Raw genomic sequence first — 23,515 nt, forward strand, 5'->3', positions numbered from 1 at the left:
CATCACCCCACACCTCTGTTTCCAGGTCCTGACCCCACCCCACCCCCAGGGCATAGGGCAGCCACCTTGCAGTTCCCATCTCTAGAAAGGGGAGACCACCACAACAACAGAAGGACTGGGACTGCTCCCAGGGGGCCCCGTTCCCCCTTCTATCACTTGCACTCCAGCCACACTGTCCTTCTTCCTCGCCACCTCCCCAGGGGTTGTCAGGGACAGAAGGCCCCTCCCTCATCCCCCTCAATGTTCCTCCACCCCGCCCCCCCCATCACTAGGGTGTCCAGGACATTGTGTGACTCAGGAAACAGCTCAGACGTGAGGTTCGCAGCAGGCCGAAGAGGAGGAAGAAGGGGCCGTGGGAGCAGAGGGGGTGGTTATTGCCTCAGTGAGGGCTCTGAGGGTCCCACTGGAAGAGGCAGGGGGGGTCTGGGCTTGGGCAGGGGCTCTGGAATGCAGCCCCCTTCACTGCTGCTGCTGCTGCTGTGTCGGTCAGTCGTCCAGACCAGAGGTGAGGCGTGGGGTGGGAGAAGTGAGGGGACCCACCTTCCTTAGGAGGACGTCCAGCGCGTTGGGGACAGAGGGTCAAGCCCCATGCTTTGAGGCGACACTGGATGGAGAAGATTCTCACCTCCCAGATGGGACTGCCGGCAGGGAGAGACAACTCTGCCCCTGCAGCTACACAGACCCAGGCTGTGGGCCCCGTGCCAAGGGTGGTGACGGTGGGGGGATGGGTGAGAAGGTGCCCACCTCCAGGGAGAACCAAGCTGGCCCTGGAACTGGGGGACAGCGTGCTCTTACAGTCACGTTTAGGAGGAAGAGAGGGAAAAGAGGGACCACCTGCTAGGGGAAGAGATGAGAGGGAACAGGAGATGGAGACACGGGAAGGTCAAGGGCCCACCAAGTCCCTTTCCCGGTCCAGCTGTCCCCCCGCCACCCCGATGGCTCAATGCTGGGCCCTTCCGGGAGGAAATCCCTTCAATGTTTCAGCCATTCACCTCCCAGGAGTCCCCTCAGCCCCCCCTCCTGATCCCTGTTGTCTTGCTTCCGAGGGATGGAGCCTGAAGCTGGACTTGGGAGGCCAGAGAATAAACAGGAAAGGAGGGGTGGGGATTAGTAACTGAGAGGCCTGGGATCTAGGGGGCTGGGGAGCGAGCACCACGTGGAGACTAGGAACAGGAGTATCAAGGCAATGATGGTTTAGAGCACCTGTGCGGGGCTGCCGCAGGCAGGTCCCTCCGGAGCATCCAGGGCAGGAAAAGCGGAGCGTAACGCTCCCTGGTCCCATCTCATCCTCATCTCCATCTCTAGGGCTGCAGTGCGGGAGTTTCCCAGAACCCTGTGCCAACGGAGGCACCTGCCTGAGCCTATCTCAGGGGCAAGGGACCTGCCAGTGAGTGTACCTTGTGGGAGTGGGAGACTGGGAAGGGGAGTAGGGGAGGGGACGGGGAGAAATGGGAAGAAAGGAGAAAGGGAGGAGGTGAAGCAGATGAAGGGAAACAAATGAAGGCAAAGGACGGAGAGAGGAGAGAAAGCAGAGGGCCAGGAAGTAAGCTCTCCTGTCTCCTCTCCTGCCCAGGTGTGCCCCTGGCTTCCTGGGTGAGACATGCCAGTTTCCAGACCCCTGCCAAGATGCCCAGCTCTGCCAGAATGGAGGCAGCTGTCAAGCCCTGCTTCCCACCCTTCCCAGCTCCCCCAGCCCTCCCTCTCCCTTGGCCCCCAGCTTCTTCTGCACCTGCCCCTCTGGCTTCACTGGTGAGAGGTGCCAGGCCCAGCTCAAGGACCCCTGTTCTTCCTTCTGTTCCAAAATGGGCCGCTGCCACATCCAGGCCTCGGGCCGCCCACGGTGCTCCTGCATGTCGGGATGGACAGGTGAGGAGCGGCGAGGAAGGGGGACAGGCAGGGGCAACGGGCTGGGCTGTGTTGTAGGAAAGATGGAACTAGAGCCTGAGAGACTGCGAGCCCCTTGAGGAGAGAGGCCGAGAGAATCAACAAGCCGATTCTTGGTGAACCATCTACCCGAGATTGACATTCACCAATAGGATAGTACTGATCGCTAAGATGTTGAGGTATTTCCAAGCCAGCTGGTAAATAGCTACTGCCACAGCCCCCTTCGCACGCCACCCTGACCCCTTTCCCAGCCCCTCAACCTCCCCTCGGTCCACTAGCTAGAGGGTTAATGCCTAGCACAGCAGGGGACTTCCAGGACTCTGCATTCTGAGCACCGGAATGGCTTCTGTTCTGAGTGGTGGGAGCCCATACTGTCACCTGGGAAGACTGCAGGGGTGGGTGGTGTGCTGGGGAGCGGGTGCAGCCCTGGAGCGAGAGAGCAGGACACATGATGGGCAGGGTGTGCTACCCTGAGGAAGTGGTCAGGGGAGCCTGGACAGAGCTGCGAGGCCCTGGAGAGAAAGGTTCCATAGCCCCTCACCAAGATGCGGAGGGCTGGACCAGACAGCAAAGGCCACGCCATCAGAAAGTGCTTGGGATGTGGGTGCATCCAGGAGGGGGTGGACTAGAGACAAAGATTCTCAAACTTGGGTAGGCATAGCAGTCACCTGGAAAGCCTTAAAAATACCGGTGCCCTGTCCCAGAGAGCCTGCCCTAGTGCATCTGGGGTGGGCCCAGGACATGGAGATTTTTTAACTGACGAGGAAATTCTGAGGAAACTGGGCCTGAGACTGGGTGTGAGAGACCAGCGTATGTGACAACAAGAAGGATGGTCAGTGGCAACTTGCCAGGCCTTGTGCTTCAGAGTAGGGGCTCTGGGCGGCCCCCTCCTCGGGTCCATTGCCAGCTCTGCCACTGACTAGACATGTGACCTTGCATAAGATATTTAAGCTGTCTGGGTCCTCGGTTGTCAGCCGATGTCCACGCTTCATAAGGTTGCTGTGGGGAAGAAAGGGGGCGATGCTCAGGAAGTGCTTACTTAGTACCAGCGCCGCTGCCGTCACCACCACCATTCCCACTGGTGCACACGGCTGTGAAGTGAGTCTCTTTACCGTTATCCGGACCATCACACCCACCTGAAGATCAGGAAATCAGGATAAGAGAGGCAAGACGACTGCCCGAGGGCACACAGCTGGCCGGGGCAAGGCAAAGGGCTAAGTCTCCTGCTTGCAGAGGCTGCATGCTCTCTAATTCGCCGCCAAGGTCACCACTAAAGGAACCCTACGCCCCAGATTTTCCCAGGCAGGGCTGATTCACAATACTCCCACCACCAGCTACATGTTCAGTTTTCAGCTTGAAAAATGTGGTCACTCCAGATATAACCCTCCCAAAGAATGATAAAAGTGAGGGTGATGGAATAGGGCAGAGAGGGTATGGGAGGGAAGGGAAGAAAATATGGAAATTCGACACAGAGATAATCCAGAGTGAGAGCTGGGCCATCTCAGAGGAGCTGCGATTTGTGCAGCGCTAGGAAAATGCCCCCCCTGCCCTCTGCCTCAGGTGAGCACTGCCAGCTCCGGGACTTCTGCTCAGCCAAGCCCTGCGTCAACGGAGGGGTGTGTCTGGCCACATACCCCCAGATCCAGTGCCGCTGCCCACCTGGCTTCGAGGGCCATGCCTGCGAACGCGATGTCAACGAGTGTTTCCTGGACCCAGGACCCTGCCCCAAGGGCACCTCCTGCCATAACACCCTGGGGTCTTTCCAGTGCCTCTGCCCCGCTGGGTGGGGGGGTCCACGCTGTGAGCTCCGGCCAGGACCCTGCCCCCCCAGGGGCTGTCCCAATGGGGGCACCTGTCAAGTGGTTCCAGGGAGAGACTCCACCTTCCACCTCTGCCTGTGTCCCCCAGGTGTGTCCTCGCAGGGGTCTTCCTGCAGCCCCTCTCTCTGGGCACGGAGGTTGTCTCCCATGGGTCCCCTTCCCTCAGCTGATCGCATGACCCTGTCAGGTTTCACAGGCCCAAGCTGTGAGGTGAATCCAGATGACTGTGTCGGGCACCAGTGTCACAACGGGGGCACCTGTCAGGATGGGCTGGGCACCTACACCTGCCTCTGCCCAGAGGCCTGGGCAGGTGAGTCGTTTCAGCCAAGTTGATGGCACCAGTGGCCCAGATGGTCAGCCCCTGTTCTCCACTCCTCACAGGGCCCCCAGCTCCAGCACCTGTCCCCTTCCCCTTGGCAGGCTGGGATTGCTCTGAAGATGTGGACGAATGTGAGGTTCAGGGTCCCCCTCGCTGCAGAAACGGGGGTACCTGCCAGAACTCAGCTGGCGGCTTCCATTGTGTGTGTGTGAGCGGCTGGGGCGGCACAGGCTGCGAGGAGAACCTGGACGACTGTGTTGCCGCCACCTGTGCCCCAGGATCCACCTGCATCGACCGCGTGGGCTCCTTCTCCTGCCTCTGCCCACCTGGCCGCACAGGTGTGACACAGGGTACAGGGAGGCGGGAGGTGGGAGGTGGAGATGGTACGTGACAGAAGCACCAGGAGGGCAGCTGGGAGCTTCCAGCGGCCTCTGAGAGCCTCGCCTCCACTCTGCCCTCCAGGCCTCCTGTGCCACATGGAGGATATGTGTCTGAGCCAGCCGTGCCACCGGGAAGCCCAGTGCAACACCAACCCCCTGAGGGGCTCTACGTTCTGCGTGTGTCAGCCTGGCTACACGGGGCCCACTTGCCACCAGGACCTGGACGAGTGTCAGATGGGTGAGGCACCTCCACATGAGACCCTCTCTGAGCCCCCAGACAGCCTCTGCACTGAAGAGGGAGACAGGCAAACTGTTTTCCAAATTAAAAATATAAACATCTTGGGGCTTCCCTGGTGGTCCAGTGGTTAGGACTCCGCACTTTCACTGCCAAGGGCCTGGGTTCGATCCCTGCTTGGGAAATTTAAGATCCCGCGAGCCACATGGTGGCCACGTAAATAAATAAACATCTCTTTTTCCTGAATTTGTCCATTTTTGGCATCTCTGCCTTACACGGTCTTCTCACCAGTCCTCAGCCCTCGAGGACCCATTTAGTCCTCCTCCCTTTTAAAGCCACAATCCCTTTCCCCACTTTGATCTCATCAGCCACAAACCGGGTCCCCACACCTTCCCTGCCACTCTGGCCTCCTCGCCCTTCCACCACTGACCCCTGCGGACTCCCGGCTCTTCTCTCCTCCTAGCCCAGCAAGGCCCCAGTCCCTGTGAACATGGCGGCTCCTGCCTCAACACGCCCGGCTCCTTTGAGTGCCTCTGTCCCCCTGGCTACACGGGATCCCGCTGCGAGGCCGACCACAATGAGTGCCTGTCGCAGCCCTGCCACCCTGGCAGCACCTGCCTGGACTTGCTCGCCACGTTCCAGTGCCTCTGCCCACCAGGTACCAGCTGAATGGGCCCTCAGGTAGAGGAGACGGGAGACTGATCCTGAACCCATTGGACGTGACCCCTCTAGAGCACAGATAGCCTCAGGCCGGTTGGGGTCAGACAGCAAAGAATGCTTCTCCTCCTCTCCTAACCCCCCAGATGAAAACTCTGGGAAACCGACAGCCCCTGGGAGAAGGACTGCCACAGACGGTAGTGAGCCTGTGCACTGCTCAACTCTGCATTCATTTCATAGGCACCGCAGGGTACACAAACTGGTCCACTGTACACAGAGGCCCATCAAGGGAGAGCAGAGCAGCAGTTAATCAACTTTTCATGCTGCAGCCTCTGCTTATGCCAACCCAGAATGCTCCTCCCTAATCATAGAACCTCTCCCCTGTAGAGATTGAGAGTAAACCTTTAAAATCCCAAAGGGTCTGTGTGCTTGAATTTGGTACAGCGGGAAAGGAACGCTGCAAGCCTGCACCTACCTACAAGTTAGTGTTAAGGGGGGTAAACATCTCCCCAGGGAGACAGTGATAGAGCCAATATCAGGGAGCTGAATAAAACCAGAAAAATAACAGCTTACTTTGTGCCTGAGCATCTTATAAGCATTATTTAATCTTTACAATAACCCTATGAAGTCAGCGTTGTTACTATGCCCATTTTATAAATGAAGACACTGAGGCACAGAGAGGTTAAGTGACTTGTTGAAGGTTGCCCAGCTAGTAAGTGGCAGAGCCAGGATTCAACCCCAGAGTTTTGATAGTTTTACCCACTATACTACACAGCCTTCCTAAGCTGAGAAGCATCCGAAGAAAAAATGCTGAGAAAACTATCCACTAATCCAAGGGACAAGGTTGTAGATCTCAAGGAGCTTCAGAGGCAGGTTCCCCAGGCAAGAAGAGGGAGGCAGCCGAGGTCCACAGTCTGATCCAGCTTCAGTTCAGGGTGAGACAGTGGAGACCAGGAGGAGGCCGAAGAAGCAGGACAAGTATGGGAGTGACACAGGTCCCCAAACGCCCTTCAAATCCCCACCTTGGGGATCCCTGGTCTCCCTGGCACAGAGGTCTGTCCAGGTAGAACAAGAGGAGTGAATCACCTCCAAGCAGATGCCCATTTGTCACATTGGTACCTCGAGGACCTCCAGACTGATCAGCCCTCCCGGGTGAGACCTGCCTTCTGTGCACAGAGGAATGGCCCCAAAAGGCACTTCCCCGGAGCCCTCCCACATGTCCTGGCAGGTGCCCTGCTCCCTGAGCTTTCACACCTGAGGGGGGCAGAGCCAAACATAGCAGAGCAGCAGGGCCTCGGGTTCATCTCTCCAACCCACACACAGACGGCCCCCTGGGAGGGGCTGCCTGCTGGGGCACAGGGCAGGTCAGGGACAGGGCTGGTTCTAGAACCCGGGCCTCCTGGGCAGAAGGGGTGAGAATCTAAGGCAAGGCTGGCCTGGCTGAGCCTCGCCCTTGACCCCTCCTCAGGCTTAGAAGGGCGGCTCTGTGAGGTAGAGACAGACGAGTGCGCCTCTGCCCCTTGCCTGAACCAGGCTGACTGCCACGACCTGCTCAATGGCTTCCGGTGCGTCTGCCGGCCTGGTGAGTGCAGATTCCACTCCACGGTTCCAGCCTGGCAATCGCCCGTGGCCTCTTGAAGCTCTCTCGGGCCAGACCGAGGAGCGCCCCATTTCTCCAACTCCTTCTCTGTTCTCCAAACTCTCTTCTGTTACGTCCTCCAAATCTTCCCCTGCTTACTCACTCACCCTCATCTCTGTCCTGCCAAGTCACCCAAATATCCCTCCTCTCCAGCCCTCCTGAAGAGTCCTCTGTATTCTCCCCCTGCATGCCGGGGGTCCCCGGCTGGTCTTGGCACTGTTCGCCATGGATGCAGGGAAAGTCTCCCCAGGCCTTCCTTCTCCAGCTTCACGGGACATCCCTCTATTCCCTGTTATGATAATAACTGATGTTTATTGAATATTTACTCTAAGCCAGGCACTTGGCTATGTACTTTTCAGGCATTATCTCATTTAATCCTCTCAGTGGTACCATGAGTAGTTTATATTATCATTTCCGTTTTACAGTGGAATAAAGTGGAGCCTAGAGAGGTTGGGTAACTTGCCCAAAGTCACACGGCTGGCAGGTGGCTGTTTCACCTTTATGCATCACCCTCCTGTCATCTCCACCTGCCCCAGGTGTCTTCTCTGGAAGTCCTCCAGGTTCACCTTTCCTAGCAAGGGAAAGGGCCAGGACCTGTATTTATTCTTTTGATAAAATGTATTTTCAGCATTAGTACACATATCCAGTTATGCCTTATTTATATAAAGACTAAAGTTACCAAGTTATGCTCTATTTTGTCTTGAAATCCAAATCAGGATTTGAGAAGCCCCCATATTGGTGCCTTCATTATATAATGACACATTTAGACAAAACCCCAAACCAAACCATTTGAAACAAGATTCTCTCCCTTGCAATTTGTAGCAATGTTATTTCTGTATTTGTAAAGAGAAGGCTAAATACCAATGTTAACTCTTAATTTCTTGTTTGAATCCATGAAATCATGCCTGTAAAGCTCAAACATTTGTAACAAACTCCCTCATAAATCTAGAGAAAGTCAAGAAAAGAAAAAAAAAAAAGACCTTGGTCATCTCTCCCCTCTCACTCCCAACCCCATCAGGATTCACCGGCCCTCAGTGTGAGGAGGACATCAACGAGTGCAGAAGCTCTCCCTGCGCCAACGGTGGGCAGTGCCAGGACCAGCCTGGATCCTTCCATTGCAAGTGTCTCCCAGGTAAACTGGGGCTCAAACACTGGAGGCGAGAGTGAGGGCAGGGACAGACTTCTGTACAGGTCCCTGACCCTCCTGCTGTGCCATAGGCTTTGAAGGACCACGCTGTCAGGCAGAGGTGGACGAGTGTCTGAGTGGCCCATGCCCCACTGGAGCCAGCTGCCTTGACCTCCCGGGAGCTTTCCTTTGCCTCTGCCCATCTGGCTTCACAGGTCAGCAGGGGAGGCATTGGAAAGAACTGGAGGGGTATTTGAGTCCATTTTGGGTACAGTAGAGGTCACTGATGGGCATTTGAGGATTGGGATGTGAGAACAGAATGAGAATGGAATCCCTTAAATTTATGCAGTGCAAAACCTGCACAACCGTACAGGAGCTGAGGGTGAGTGTTACTGTAGGACCCACAACAGGCCCAACATGAGTGGTATGACTGGGGATCAGGAGCAGAGGATGAGGTTCAAAGGCAAACCATTTATTTGCTTATTTAGCAAACATTTATTAAGTGTCTACTATGCCAGACACAGACACAAAGTTGGGTAAGAGTTGCTATCCTCAAGTGGATTTAAATCTACTGTAGAGAGACCAACAAGTTGATTATGGCCCAGAGACGTGCTCTGAGAGAGGAATGCACAGGATCCTATAGGAACACAAAGGACTGGCCAACCCAGACTAGAGATGAGAAAGGATGGCTGAACAGAGTCTTAAAGACTGAGTAGGAGTTTGTCAAGACAGAATGCTAGGCAGCATGTTTTAACTGCAGATAACAGCATGTGCAAAGGCACGGAGGGAAGAAAAGCACACCCCGCTTAAGGGAGTGTAGGACATCCAGAGCTTAGGCTACAATGGGGCAAAGTTCAGAAACATAGCAATTGTAGGAAGGCCATGACTTGCAGGACCCCATGTGTCATTCTGAAGACGTTGATATCCTGAGGCATTAGGGAGCCACTAAAGGACAGGTTCATGGGGAGTGAGCAAGTCATGCATAAGAAGCGGCCTTTGGCCCCATCAAGGACAGGGAGGGACTCTGTTTTCTCTCTGACCCATCTCTCCACCCCAGGTCATCTCTGTGAAATTCCCCTGTGTGCCCCCAACCTGTGCCAGCCCAAGCAAAGATGCCAGGATCTGGAGGAAGAGGTCCACTGCCTCTGCCCCAGTGGAAACCCTGGCTGTGCCCCAGCTGAAGACAACTGCACCTGCCACCATGGGCACTGCCAGAGGTAACATCTTCCAGGCCCTCCCCATTTATAGTATCCTCTGTGTCCTCCTCAGCTAGGGCAGGAGAAAAGAGCCAGTGAGGGGTGAGTCTGTAGGAAATGACCAATGGGGAATAAGAAGAAGATGGCAAAGTTCTGAGATCACAACCAATGGGAGGGTTTGACTGGTGAGTGTTATCCAGTGAGGGGAGAGTTCATAAATAAAGAGGGGAAACAGAGGACTAGGGAGGTCAAGCAGAAAGAAGAGTATTAAATCCCAGGACCAATTCATCTCATCATTCATTAGACAAATATTTATTGAACATCTACTATGTGTGGATACATTTCCAGGCATTGGGGGAGCGACACAGAACAAAAGAGACAAAGTATCTACTCTCATGGAGCTTTGGTTCTAATGAGGAAAGACAGACAATAAACAAGTTATAGAAGGGATGGATGAATAGATGATAGATAGATAGATAGATAGATAGATTGATTGATAGATAGATCTAGTTGGAGAAAATGAGTGGGACAGGTAGGGCAGAAGGGGGACAATGCTGAGAGCAAAGACGCTGAGAAAGGGGCCAGAGTCTCAGGGCCAAAAAAAACAAGTCATAGGGGTCAGACCAATGGGGAGGGAAGAAGAGAAAACCCCCCTTTCTTTTTATGACCAGATCCTCGTGTGTGTGTGATGTGGGTTGGACAGGACCAGAGTGTGACACAGAGCTGGGGGGTTGCGTCTCCACACCCTGTGCCCACGGAGGGACCTGCCACCCCCAGCCCTTTGGCTTCAACTGCACCTGCCCCACAGGTTACACAGGTGAGGCTCTCCCTAAACCATATATACCCTGGGCTGACCACCATCTAAATCAAGGGCAAGGCCAGTGGAGACATGTGTCCAAAGGGCTCTGGGTCTCAGTCACCACCAAGAAGAACTGGGCACGGGCTGGGACTTCCCTGGTGGCCCAGTGGTTAAGACTCCACACTTCCACTGCAGGGGGTGCAGGTTCCATCCCTGGTCAGGGAACTCAGATCCCACATGCCCCACGGTGCGGAAAAAAAAAAAAAAGAACTGGGCACGGGCTACAGAGGGCACGGGTGACGTGCAGGAGGTGGTGAGAAAAGAAAAGACGTTGGGGGATGGGGGTGAGGAAGGGAAGGAAAGGGAAGAGGAGGAAAAGAAGAGAAAAGGAGGTTTCCCTTTCTCAGACCCCACCCGCTTCCCTCAGGGCCCACTTGCAGCGAGGAGGTGACAGCTTGTCACTCAGGGCCCTGTCTCAACGGTGGTTCCTGTAGCCCCAGCCCTGGGGGCTACTCCTGCACCTGCCCTCTGAGCCACACCGGGCTTCACTGCCAGACCAGCATTGACCACTGTGCCTCTGGTGAGTGCCCACCATGTCCTGGGGCTGGGCCACAGGAGGACGGAGAAACTGGCCAGGGTATGTTTGTACCACATTTAGAAAAAAATTAACTGGACACAGTGAGCCGTTGTTTGGGTGGGGAAGTGGCAGGGGGCGGGGGGGTGCCCCGTGTGTGGTGTGACTGAGGCCGCAGGCCAGGTTACAGGCAAGGAACCCAACCCCTCACAGCCTCCTCTCTCCAGCACCGTGCCTCAATGGGGGCACCTGTGTGAACAGGCCCAGCACCTCCTCCTGCCTCTGCACCACGGGCTTCCAGGGCCCACGCTGCGAGGGAAGGGTCCGTCCCAGCTGTGCGGACAGGTGAGCAGGGCACAAAGACCCCTGCAGGGAGGGAGGGAGCCCTCCCCACCCTTCCTCTCCATCTCCTCTAGGGCGCCTTGCTGCCTCTCATCCCACATCCCACATCCTTTCCCTCTGCCTTCCCTCCTACTTTCCCATCTCCCCAGTGGTTGCCTGCCACCACATCACACACTCCTTCCCCTTGTTGCCCTGGCCTTCCTCCTACTGTGCCCTCCCTCTTTCTTATCCAGCCCCTGTAGGAACAGGGCAACCTGCCAAGACGGCCCTCAGGGTCCCCGCTGCCTCTGTCCCCCTGGCTACACAGGAGGCAGCTGCCAGGTGAGGGGCACTGAGCCAGGTGTGCTGAGGAGGGAGGGGCAGGAGAGCTCTAGTGAGAGGGTCTCAGGTATTAAAAGGTGGCAGCAGGGAGCTTAGGAGAGGTATCCACGTGAAAGGAGGTTTGGAAGTCTAGGAGTTGAGGTCTAGCTTGAGATTTGTATGGTTCACTGAAAGGATTTCTGATCCCAGCAACTGTTCTGGGATGTGGGTATCCAAGGAAACCAGGGAGGGTGACCTAGTCCCAGACCATTCAGGAGAGAGTTCTCAAGGTAAGGGATTTTGAGACACTGGCAGAGGACCATCTCTAGGCCTGGGAACCTGATGCTCTTTCCTGCCTCACGCTCCCTCCTAACCCTCAGATGCTGATGGACTCATGTGCTCAGAAGCCCTGTCCACACAATTCCCACTGCCTCCAGACTGGGCCCTCCTTCCAGTGCCTGTGCCTCCAGGGATGGACTGGACCTCTCTGCAATCTACCGCTGTCCTCCTGCCAGAAGGCTGCTCTGAGCCAAGGTACTGACCCAAGGACCGACTATGGAGCAGATGAAGAGCAAAAGAGTGTCCTCCTCTACCCCACCCCTAAGGACATCCACACACAACATTTGGACAAACAGTGGACCAAGAGTCAAAGCAACACAGACAACCAGTTATTGATGCTGTACCTCAACACCCAGGACAGCCTAACACAACTCAACTCCTAGCACCACGCTCAACACAACACAAGCAACACCACCCAGCCCAGTCCACCAGACTCCAGTTTAACACAACCACCAGGGACATAACCCAGCGATCCAGTGTGGAACAACTCAGCACTGTCTTTACCATCATAACTCAACTAGAGTGAACCACGCTTAACCAACTACACTCAACACGCTGCGCCATGCCCCACTCACTTGGATGTTATGCCAACCCCCGGGTAAAGGAATACGCTCCTTGTTCCAATAAGCTTTGTTATGAGAAGAACTTAGGAAAGAGACCATTGTGAGGTTAGGGGATGGCTGATGGGAATCTCTATGAGAGAACATCAGAGGATGCAAAACCCAGGGGATGGACTTAGACCATTAGTTAAGCCATTTCAGGTGTCCCCACATGAAGTTTCTCTTGAGTTCTGTCTTGCTTGAGACATTTAAAGCCAAGAATATAGTTGCTTATAATGCCCTGATAAGCCAAAGAGGAGGTATTTCTCTCCATTCTGACAAAACAGGTAGGAGGAGGAACTTGATTTTTTTTTTTTTTTTTTTTAGTTGGAGTAGAGTTTATTTACAATGTTGTGTTACTTTCTGCTGTACAGCAAAGTGAATCAGTTATACATATACATATATCCACTCTATTTTAGATTCTTTTCCCATATAGGCCATTACAGAGTATTGAGTAGAGCTCTCTGTGCTATACAATAGGTCCTTGTTAGTTATCGATTTTTAAAAATTAATTAATTAATTTCTTATTTATTTTTGGTTGCATTGAGTCTTTGTTGCTGCGCACAGGTTTTCTCTAGTTGCGGCACATGGGCTTCTCATTGCGGTGGCTTCTCTTGTTGTGGAGCACGGGCTCTAGGCGCGCGGGCTTCAGTAGTTGTGGCTCGTGGGCTCTAGAGCACAGGCTCCACAATTGCGGCCCACAGGCTTAGTTGCTCCATGGCATGTGAGATCTTCACGGACCAGGGCTCGAACCCGTGTCTCCTGCACTGGCAGGCGGATTCTTAACCACTGTGCCACCAGGGAAACCCTAGTTATCTATTTTATATAGAGTAGTGTGTATAAGTCAGTCCCAGTCTCCCAGTTTATCCCTCCCCCACTTACCCCCTTGTAACCATAAGTTTGTTTTCTACATCTGTAAATCTATTTCCATTTTGTAGATAAGTTCATTTGTACCCTTTTTTTTTACATTCCACATATAAGCAATATCATACGATATTTGTCTTTCTCTGTCTGACTGACTTACTTCACTCAGTATGACAATCTCTAGGTCCATCCATGTCGGGAACTTGATGTTTTAATCTCTTCAGGGTCAAGAGTTACTGACTCCTCAGGCTCCGAGTGGCCTCCACCCACCCCAGGAATGTTAGTGGCCCCTCCATGGACCTCTCTGCTCATTGTCTGGAGCCCGTGAGCATCCTTCCACCCCACCTAGCTTTATCAATCCCTGTGTGTCTCTCTTCCCAGGCACAGAAGTCTCTTCCCTGTGCCAGAATGGAGGCATCTGCATCGACAACGGCCCCTCCCATTTCTGCCACTGTCCCCCTGGATTCCAAGGCAGTACATGCCAGGAGAGGGTGAACCCCTGTGAGTCCAGGCCCTGCCAGCACGGGGCCACCTGCATGGCCCAACCTAATGGTTATCTCTGCCAGGTGAGAGGGTCTAGAGGAGGTGGGGGAAGCCAAAGTTGGGCCGGATGTGGGAAACAGCAGTCATGGGGCAGAAAAGGGAGGGGGAGAGGGCATTTTCTTTTCATTTACCCCACACATCCAACCAACCACCAAGTCAAGTTATTTTACCTCCTAAATATTTCTCAACTCTGTCCTTGCCCCTTCACCCTCATCACCCTGCCTTAGTCCAGGGCTTCACTGCGTTCCGCCCAGACACCTGCATCAGCCTCCTAACTACCATCCCTGCCTCCACACTGGTCCCCCTAAAGTTCAGCCTCTACTCCATCACAAGGGTGCTCTGTTGAAAATATTAAGCTGGCCTGTCACTCTCCTGCTTAAAACCCTTCAGTGGCTGCCCACCTCTTTCACAATGAAGTCCCAAGCCCGGCACGCCCCAGCCCTGCCTGCCTCTCAGGCCTCATCTCTCCCCGCCAACCCCTAACCCTGCTCCAGCAACACAAAACTGCAGCTGAGGGCTTCCCTGGTGGCGCAGTGGTTGAGAGTCCGCCTGCCGATGCAGGGGACACGGGTTCGTGCCTCGGTCCGGGAAGATCCCACATGCCACGGAGCGGCTGGGCCCGTGAGCCATGGCCGCTGAGCCTGCGCGTCCGGAGCCTGTGCTCCGCAGCGGGAGAGGCCACAGCGGTGAGAGGCCCGCGCACCGCAAAAAAAAACAAACAAACTGCAGCTGACTTCCCTACACCCCAGACTGGCTCTCTGGGGGCTTTCCTCACCCCTCTTCCACTGGACGGTGCCCAGGAGGCGTTTGCCTCAGGGGAATGTCCCTAACTTCTCTCCAGACTGGGTCAGGGCCTTACCTTGGTGGTCCAGGTCACTGAGCAGGACGGGAAGGCAAAGCTGGGATTCAAGTCCAAGCAGCCTGGTCCCTGTACCCACGACCACGAGTCTGGATAGAAGGCATGATCCTTTAACAACCCTCTTTCTTTAACTTTTAAATTTTATTTTTTAAGTTTTTATTATGAGCGTTTTCTAACATACACAAAAGCAGCGTACTGATTAGTAGGGAACCCCCGTGTACCCATTACTCAGCTCTATTTCCTCTTTCATGAAACTCCTTCCTCCAGAAGTTTCCAAACACGCCCCTCGTCTGCTTCTTCCAGCCCGCTTCTTCCAGCCCTCTGGCCATTCCTCGGATGCTTTGTGAATCCTTTTTCCTCCATTTTTCTGAAGCCTTCCTGGTACTCCATTCTTGCATACTCTCCTTCCTCCTGCAAGAACTTGGCACATGATACAGACCTCATCAATGACTCTTCTCTCACTAGCAAAATGATATGAAATAATCAGAAAATGGTTAAGGTCATCAGTTATGGAGTCATAGACTTGCATCGAATTCCAGCTCTGCCACCTACCAGCTGTGTGGCTTGTGCAAGTCACTCATCTTTCAAGGAATCAGTTTCCTTTTCTGCAAAGTGAGACTCAAATGAGATGATCCATATAGAGGGTCGTTAGGAGGGTTTTATGAGGTTATGTATATAAATCATGCAATCAATGCCAGCTGTCTCTCCTTTGGTTGACTGAGAATTTCATGGAAGCAGGGATGAGTTCTAATTTTCTCTGTATTCCTAGAGCCTGAAAAGGTGCCTGGCACAAAGCAGGCATTCAATAAATGGTTATAAATTAACTAAGTGTGAGAGAACCCAGTGGGTGTGTGGTTAGGGGAAAAAGGTTTTTTCAAAAACGGAGCTATATCTAGTGGCAATGAATCAAAGAGATTGTCTGGGACTGGGAAGTGGTTAAGTTGCATATTATCAAATAATTGTGTATCATGTGGAGTTGAGGTAAAAGGATTAAGCTACACGTGGCTGTGATGGATGGTGAGTTGAGTGATGCCTTGAGATGGAAGGTGGGGTGCTGGCAGACTATCTGGGGCTGGGTCCCCTAGAGCGCCAGGATGGGCTCATTTACTGGTTCCCTGTCTGACCCTCTTTGCCTACAGTGTACACCAGGCTACAGTGGACAGAACTGCTCAAAGGAACCTGACGCTTGTCAATCCCAGCCCTGTCACAACCATGGAACGTGCACCCCCAAACCTGGAGGCTTCCACTGTGCCTGCCCTCCAGGCTTTGTGGGGCTGCGCTGCGAGGGGGACGTGGATGAGTGTCTGGACCAGCCCTGTCACCCCACAGGCACAGCAGCCTGCCACTCTCTGGCCAATGCCTTCTACTGCCAGTGTCGGCCTGGACACACAGGTAAGGTCTGAGAGAGGGGGTATGGGCATTTCTGGGCACAGCTGAATTGACCATGGAAACCCAGACTATCCCCACCCATGAGGCAGCCTAGCCATCTGGTCCATCCCCCTGCCTCTACGCCCCAAGCCAGAGAACATGCCCACCACCCCTTTGCCTGTGCGGCTAGTGCTGGGCCGTCTCCCAGGAATGAGCTAGGAAGGAGGCAGCGACTGAAACAGTGTTATGTTTAACCCCACCCCTGCCACAGGCCAGTGGTGTGAAGTGGAGCTAGACCCCTGCCAGAGCCAGCCCTGCTCCCACGGAGGGTCTTGTGAGGCCACAGCAGGACCACCCCCAGGATTCACCTGCCACTGCCCACAGGTGAGTGACCACAAAGCTGCTTTCTCTGTTGCCCCAAGGCTGACGTAAGGTGAGAATGCCTGAGCCAGGAACCTGGGGGAAGCACTAGAGTGGGAGTTATTGGAGAAAGCCATCTCATGTCCACAGTGGTAAGTGGCTCTCAGCAGGAGTCGTGGGGAAAGGCAGGATCAGGTGGTAGCATGAATGGAACTTTCAGAAATCATGGGCATTGCCTAAGGGAAGGTCCCCAAGGCCAGCTGGGTGAGCTTGGATAAGTTCTTTTAACTCCGTGTGTGTGTATTTGTTTATAGACCTCAGATGCATAAAAGTGGGTTAATCTTAAGCCTTGGTTCATGATACACTAACATACGAACTAACATTAGTTTATGTACTGCCTTCTTTTAATTATCCTTACAAGATAACACCCATGAACTTAAAACAAGAATTACCATATTAATAATAACTTTCATGTACTTATGTCCTCCTGTATCCTGTTCCCCTTCCAGAGGAAGAGAAAGTACATAATCCTGTCTCCAAGGATCAAGATAATATAGTATTAGTTCAATTACTATTACTCTATTAACAGTTTCATCTTCCAGGACTCACATCATGATGACAGTTCACCCATGTTTTGTTTGTTTGTTTTTTTAATTGGTGTATAGCTGATTTACAATGCTGTGTTAGCTTCAGGTATACAGCAAAGTGATTCAGTTATACATGTACCTATATTCATTCTTTCACCCACATTCTGGCGAACAGCTGTGGTTCATCCATTCTCCCCACTACGCAATATGTCACTGTGTGAAAAAAAAAAAAGGGGGGACAGGGTTTCAACTACTGTAAAATGATGAATTTGATGTTCTCTGAGGCCCCTTCCAGATATGAGCATCTAGGACCCTCTGAGTTATCTTAGTGCAGGGATTAGCTTAAGGGGAGGTGGGGAGAATAATACAAGGTCCTTCCCCCAATCTCTCTCCTCCTCTCCGCAGGGTTTTGAAGGCCCCACCTGCAGCCACAGAGCCCCCTCCTGCGGTCTCCATCACTGCCACCACGGTGGCCTGTGTCTTTCCTCCCCCAAGCCTGGATTCCCACCCCGCTGTGCCTGCCTCAATGGCTATGGGGGCCCTGACTGCCTGACCCCACCCGCTCCTCCAGGCTGTGGCCCTCCTTCTCCATGCCTACACAATGGCAGCTGCTCAGAGACCCCTGGGCTGGGGGGCCCAGGCTTTCGATGCTCCTGCCCTCCCAGCTCTCCAGGGCCCCGGTGTCAGAGGCCTGGAGCAAAGGGATGTGAGGGCAGAAGTGGAGATGGGGCCTGCGACGCTGGCTGCAGCGGCCCAGGAGGAAATTGGGATGGTGGGGACTGCTCCTTGGGGGTCCCAGACCCCTGGAAGGGCTGCCCCTCCCATTCTCGGTGCTGGCTTCTCTTCCGGGATGGGCAGTGCCATCCACAGTGTGACTCTGAAGAGTGTCTGTTTGATGGCTATGACTGTGAGACTCCTCCAGCCTGCACGTGAGTCTGAAACCCTGACGGGCTGGTTTCCACCCTAATAGCCATTGCTAATTAGGGGTATAAGAAGGCTAGACTCCAACCCAGAGGAATGGGGCAGCATGAATATTTAATGTGGGGACCAAGAAAGAGGGCACTGCCTCTTTCAGAGCTACCCTCTGAGAGCTGTGGGATCTCTGGCCTCAAGCTTCTCTCTCTAAACCCTGTTGCCATGGAGTATCTCCCCTAGCAACCAGCATCCCTGAGGGAAAAGCTTCCCTTCAGGCAGACAGGAGTTTGGGAGGGTAGAGAGTGGGGACAGTGTTAGGAAACAAAGGTGTCAGTAGACATTAGGGTGTCTGGATTACCTACCATCCAGGGTCTAAGCCCATTACTCTAGAGCTGCCCCCACTTAGCAACCAGAGCCCTAGAGGCTGTGGAATATCAGGAATCCTCTCTGGGATGAGGAAGTCAGGTTTCTTTTGGGGTCCTGAGTCCCCGTCTCCTCAACCCACAGTCCAGCCTATGACCAGTACTGCCGTGATCACTTCCACAACGGACACTGTGAGAAGGGCTGCAACACTGCACAATGTGGCTGGGATGGGGGCGACTGCAGGCCCGAAGATGGGGATTCAGAGTGGGGACCCTCCCTGGCCCTGCTGGTGGTGCTGAGCCCCTCAACCCTGGACCAGCAGCTGCTTGCCCTGGCCCGGGTGCTGTCCCTGACTCTGAGGGTAGGGCTTTGGGTAAGGAAGGATAGTGATGGCAGGAACATGGTGTACCCCTATCCTGGAGCCCAGGCCGAAGAGGAGCTAGGAGGAATCCCAGACCCCTCTCACCATGAGAGAGCAGCCCCTCAAACACAGCCTACAGGCAAGGAGACGGACTCCCTCAGCACCGGGTAAGAAGGCTGGGAGGCGGGGAAGAGGGGGCAGACATTAGTTTTCTAACCAGCAGAGGGAAGGGAACCAGGGACCAACCGAGGGGTCTCTGAGGTGCCTTCCCCACAGGTTTGTGGTGGTGATGGATGTGGACTTGTCCCGCTGTGGCCCCGACCATCCTGCATCCCGCTGTCCCTGGGACCCTGGGCTCCTGCTCCGCTTCCTTGCTGCGATGGCCGCAGTGGGGGCCCTGGAGCCCCTACTGCCAGGACCCCTGCTGGCTGCCCACCCTCGTGCAGGCACCAGTAGGTGGCCCCGTCATTTCCCCTGACTTTGCTTCCAGGCCAGCTTTCATGCCAGCAACCAGCAATGAAGTCAAATGAAACAGAAGCACTGGCACCCCAAATGTTCTTTGTGGAGACTTACCTTTGTTAACGTTCTTCTCCAGCTAGATCTCCTCATGGCCCATTTGCTCTACAATCTCCTTTACTTCCCTCAGTACTTTATTCTAACCTCTATCACAGACCACCCACAAACCTTGGGTTCTGGTCTATTCTACTAAGCTGAGTATCCAACCATCCCCATATCAAACAATTCATAGCACATGAAAGAATAATAGCTCTTATATACCACTTACTATGTACCAGGCCTTGCTCTAAGCATTTTACAGTATTAACTTATTTAATCCTCCCAATGACGCCTATGAGGCAAGTACTGTTATTATTCCCATTTTACAGTTGAGGAAACTGAGGCAAAAAGAGGTTACTGCACTTGCCCAAAGGTCTCACCAGAGTACCCAGCCTTACCAGGAATGGCCTCTTTTTCTGACTGTGTCTCTTCCACCAGAGCCCCCCGCCAACCAGCTTCCCTGGCCTGTACTGTGCTCGCCGGTGGCCGGGGTGCTCCTCCTGGCCCTCGCGGCTCTTCTCGTCCTCCAGCTCATCCGCCGGAAGCGCCGAGAGCATGGGGCCCTCTGGCTGCCCCCTGGGTTCACTCGAAGGTCTCAGACTCAGCCAGTTCCCCGCAGACGCCGGCCCCCCCTGGGCGAGGACAGCATCGGCCTCAAGTGAGAGTGAGAAAGAACTGGGGCTCAGGGAGGGGACTCTTTCCTGTGGAGATATTTATGATCAGAAGCAATAAGAGATGCTATGCAGAAGTTGAAGACACGGGAAGGGGAGAGGGGTGGGATGACTGCTGGAAATCTTAGGGACCCTGAAGGTCCTCTACCCACCCACCCCCTTCCAGGGCACTGAAACCAGAGGCAGAAGTTGATGAGGATGGAGTTGTGATGTGCTCAGGCCCCAAGGAAGGAGAAGAGGCGGACCAGGTGAAAGCACTGGGGCAGGAATGGTCCTAAAGTGATGGAGGGGTTGAAGGGACAAGTCAACCTTCCTTCACTGATCCTTGCTCTGATCCCCAAGGCTGAAGAAATGGCCTCACCCTCCAAGTGCCAGCTCTGGCCTCTGAGCAGTGACTGTCAGGAACTCCCCCAGGCAGCCATGCTGACTCCTCCCCAGGATTCTGAGATGGATGTCCCTGATGTGGACACCCGTGGACCTGGTATGTGAGCCAACCCAGACCAAGAAAATGAAAACTCCCTTTGACCCTTTTAGAATCAGAAAGTCCTTTGATATCAGAACTGGAGAAACTAATATTAGAGTGAGTGCTTCAAACAGCCATTCTCAAAGTGTGGTCCCAGGAGAGAAGAATCAGCATCACCAGGGAAACTGTTAGAAATATAAATTCTCAGGTTCTACTCCAGAGCTACTGATTCAGAAATTCAAAATATTGGGGAATCTGTGTTTTAACAGCCTTGCAGATGAGTCTGATCCAGGACTCAAGTTTGAGAATCACTGCCCTAGAATGTTAAGAGTATTAAGGCCTGATGCTTCCTTTTAACAGATGAGGAAACCAAAGCCTAGAGAAAAATAAAGTAGAAAGTCACTTGACTAAGGCCACACAAAATCAAGAACCCAAGCTGTGATTCTCCCTGAGCCTCCATATTCTCCCCCTTCCCCAGTTGTCTCCCATTCTTCATGTCTCTCACCCACAGATGGGGTGACACCCCTTATGTCAGCAGTCTGCTGTGGGGGAGTGGAGTCCAGGACCTATCAGGAGACATGGTTGGGAAGCCCTGAGCCCTGGGAACCTCTGCTGGGTGGAGGGGCCTGTCCCCAGGTTCACACCGTGGGCACTGGGGAGACCCCCCTGCACCTGGCTGCTCGATTCTCCCGGTCAACCGCTGCCCGCCGCCTCCTCGAGGCAGGAGCCAACCCCAACCAGCCAGACCGGGCAGGGCGCACCCCCCTTCACACCGCTGTGGCTGCTGATGCTCGGGAGGTTTGCCAGGTCAGTGCACACTGGGGTTGCTAAAGGAAACGGGGCAAACTTGCAAGTAAGGCTGGGCAATAGCATCCTCTAGGTTTGGCAGAGAGGAAGGTGATGTGAGACTGGGGACTGAAAGAGAAACAAGAACAGATGGATGAATATGGATTCGGAGGTGGTTAACAGTGTGAGGGACCTTAGCTAGCAGTCCAGATATACCAGGGGTCACTGGCCCTCTCTGCCGCCCCACCCCCACCCCGCCCCAGCTCTTACTCCGCAGCAGACAGACTGCAGTAGATGCGCGGACAGAGGATGGGACCACAGCCCTGATGCTGGCCGCCAGGCTAGCTGTTGAGGACCTGGTTGAAGAACTGATTGCAGCCCAAGCAGATGTGGGGGCCAGAGATAAATGGGGTATGGATCTGGGGAAGTTGATGTTGTGCAAATGGGGTGTGAGATAAGATGCAAAAAAAGGGGGGTCAGCAGAGGGACCAACTGGAAGCTGGGGCATTCCCTCCCACCCTGCTGTCAAGGTGGTAAATCTGCAGCGCGGTGGCAGTAGGCAGCAAGTGAGTCTTCCCTCATCATCCTCTCTCTCACACACACACACACACACACACACACACACACACACACACACACAACTACCCTAGTCCACTGGGAACTAGGATGGGGGAAGAATGTGAGAAGGGAGGGGGTCTCGTGGGAGGGACGTGGTCTGCCGGTCCCATCGACCCCAGAACAATGCCCCATTGTCCCTCCCGCGCGCCGGTGACGTCACTGGGGCAACGCTTCCTGCAAGCCGGCGGTCACCCGGGCAACGCTTCCGCCTTTGAGGGACCCTGCGGGCTGAACAGCCCTTCCCCCAAGTCCAGAATCCGTGGGAAACAGGAACCCAGGCGTCGGGCCCCCAGCCTCGGGGTAACAACCTCTCACGTGGTGCCCTAGGAAAAACAGCGCTGCACTGGGCCGCCGCCGTGAACAACGCCCGGGCCGCCCGCTCCCTTCTCCAAGCCGGAGCCGATAAAGACGCACTGGACGGCAGGGTTAGACCGGGTAGCGGGCCCCCCACAATTAAGCTGACGCACGAGAGGTGCAAAGCGCCGGAACTCCGAAAAACCTGAAGGGGGAGGGACCACCAGTCAAATAGGAGGGCCAGTCCTGTGGGCGTGGCCTTCCCTGACCGCCCCCGCTTGGCTGTTTCCTCCCGGGCAGGAGCAGACGCCGCTGTTCCTGGCGGCCCGAGAAGGAGCCATGGAGGTAGCCCAGCTGCTGCTGGGGCTGGGAGCCGCCCGAGGGCTGCGGGACCAAGCCGGGCTAGCGCCCGGGGACATCGCCCGCCAGCGCAACCATTGGGATCTGCTGACGCTGCTGGAAGGGGCGGGACCACCGGAGGCTCGTCACAAAGCCACGCCGGGCCGCGGCGCCGGCGCCTTGCAGCGCGCGCGAACCGCATCAGGAAGCGTGCCCCCGCGTGGGGGCGGGGCTCAGCCGCGCTGCCGGACGCTGTCAGCCGGAGCCTATCCTCAAGCCCGGACTTTGTCCGTAGACTTGGCCGCCCATGGGGGCGGGGCCTATTCGCACTGCCGAAGCCTATCGAAAGGAGCAGGAGAAGGCCCGCCCCTCCGCGGCCGTAGGTTTTCTGCAGGCATGCGCGGGCCTCCGTCCAACCCTGCAATAGTGCGAGGAAGATCCGGGGTCGCGGCCGGGAGCGGGGGTGTGGCCTCAGCTGTTGACTGGCCCTGCGATTGGGTGGCTCTAGGAGCCTGCGGCCCCGCCTCCAACACTCCAATCCCGCCTCCTTGCCTTACTCCGTCCCCTGAGCGGGGATCCCCTCAAGTTGCGTGGGGTCCCCCAGCCCACCAAGTAATACCCTTAAATGCGGGAGGCGAGGGTCAGAAATAAAAGGCTGCATGTCAGGGAGGGATTCTAAAATTCAGTACTCATTAAATGACAAGCAGTATGGAAGGCCTCCAGATTTTAAGATCCTTGAGCCTCAAAAGTGAGGGGTCATGAGTGTAGTGTCTCTCCCAGAATGGTGTATGCCACATCGTCTTCCACGTGGAGAAACTGCAGCCCTGGAAAGAGGGTTCGGGGTGCGGGGATGAAGCAGGCCCAGCCTCTCTCACAGAAAATAAGGATGAGGTGTTACAGGAGGATGGAGTGGAATGGGAGAAGTACCCCTGAACCAAGAACTGCAGACAGAATGTAAGATGTTCTTTCCTGTATATTGTTCCCAAAGGGAGCCTCTATCGCCTGTAACCCCCACTACCCACAAACAGCTGACAGATATTTATTGAGCACCTGCTGTGTGCCAGGCACTGTGTAGGCACAGAAGGCAGGGCCAAGGGTCACTCCAGCTGATGACTCCTTGCATTCTCCCCACCTCACCCCACCCCCAAACAAACCACTGCAGGGATGAAGTGCCACTCTTCTAGCCATCACTGTATCTAAGAACCCCAAATCTGTCACCCCATAATAAAGCTAATTTGAAGTGTTACCATCTTTTGGAGGGGTTGGGGAATGGAAAAAACACAAGGTTGACTGCAGAGTGTTTTCAGAATTTTGTGCCCTAGGTTCAACATTTGGATGGAAGCTTTGAGTATAGTTTTAA

General features: G+C 54.6%; 1 protein-coding gene across 4 annotated transcripts; it reads left to right on the plus strand.

Annotated features, from left to right (window-relative positions):
• The first annotated feature begins 314 nt into the window (after positions 1 to 314).
• On the plus strand, positions 315 to 23,401 carry NOTCH4 (notch receptor 4). Of its 4 annotated transcripts, none has more exons than XM_007118599.2 (30): positions 315 to 505; positions 1,306 to 1,387; positions 1,574 to 1,866; positions 3,445 to 3,792; positions 3,892 to 4,014; positions 4,125 to 4,361; positions 4,486 to 4,641; positions 5,102 to 5,296; positions 6,764 to 6,877; positions 7,953 to 8,066; positions 8,153 to 8,275; positions 9,118 to 9,277; positions 9,928 to 10,073; positions 10,483 to 10,635; positions 10,857 to 10,974; positions 11,205 to 11,292; positions 11,652 to 11,805; positions 13,455 to 13,639; positions 15,615 to 15,867; positions 16,115 to 16,227; positions 17,196 to 17,719; positions 18,213 to 18,596; positions 18,706 to 18,881; positions 19,423 to 19,642; positions 19,822 to 19,903; positions 19,998 to 20,136; positions 20,630 to 20,925; positions 21,168 to 21,315; positions 21,850 to 21,947; positions 22,117 to 23,401. In XM_007118599.2, exons 1-30 carry the CDS (start codon positions 448 to 450, stop codon positions 22,804 to 22,806), a joined length of 5,970 nt encoding a protein of 1,989 aa, XP_007118661.1. In that variant the 5' UTR covers positions 315 to 447; the 3' UTR covers positions 22,807 to 23,401. The 4 variants fall into 4 exon arrangements, 3 of the variants coding, with proteins under 3 accessions (XP_007118661.1, XP_028335348.1, XP_028335349.1); XM_028479547.2 differs by having other exon boundaries at positions 337 to 505; positions 21,850 to 21,994; positions 22,117 to 22,264; XR_003676987.2 differs by lacking the exon at positions 22,117 to 23,401 and having other exon boundaries at positions 337 to 505; positions 21,182 to 21,315; positions 21,850 to 21,933.
• The last annotated feature ends 114 nt before the right edge of the window (positions 23,402 to 23,515 follow it).

The sequence above is a fragment of the Physeter macrocephalus genome, chromosome 18, assembly GCF_002837175.3.
Source record: "Physeter macrocephalus isolate SW-GA chromosome 18, ASM283717v5, whole genome shotgun sequence".
Taxonomy (NCBI): Eukaryota; Metazoa; Chordata; class Mammalia; order Artiodactyla; family Physeteridae; genus Physeter; species Physeter macrocephalus.

What these genes read in the sequence shown, in the direction of transcription:
- NOTCH4 (XM_007118599.2), top strand. Translation starts at nt 448, where the DNA reads ATGCAGCCCCCTTCACTGCTGCTGCTGCTGCTGTGTCGGTCAGTCGTC. An exon ending in CCAGTGCCTCTGCCCACCAG is followed by an intron (nt 5,297 to 6,763) that starts GTACCAGCTGAA and finishes ACCCCTCCTCAG; the next exon opens with GCTTAGAAGGGCGGCTCTGT. An exon ending in ACGGACTCCCTCAGCACCGG is followed by an intron (nt 18,597 to 18,705) that starts GTAAGAAGGCTG and finishes CCTTCCCCACAG; the next exon opens with GTTTGTGGTGGTGATGGATG.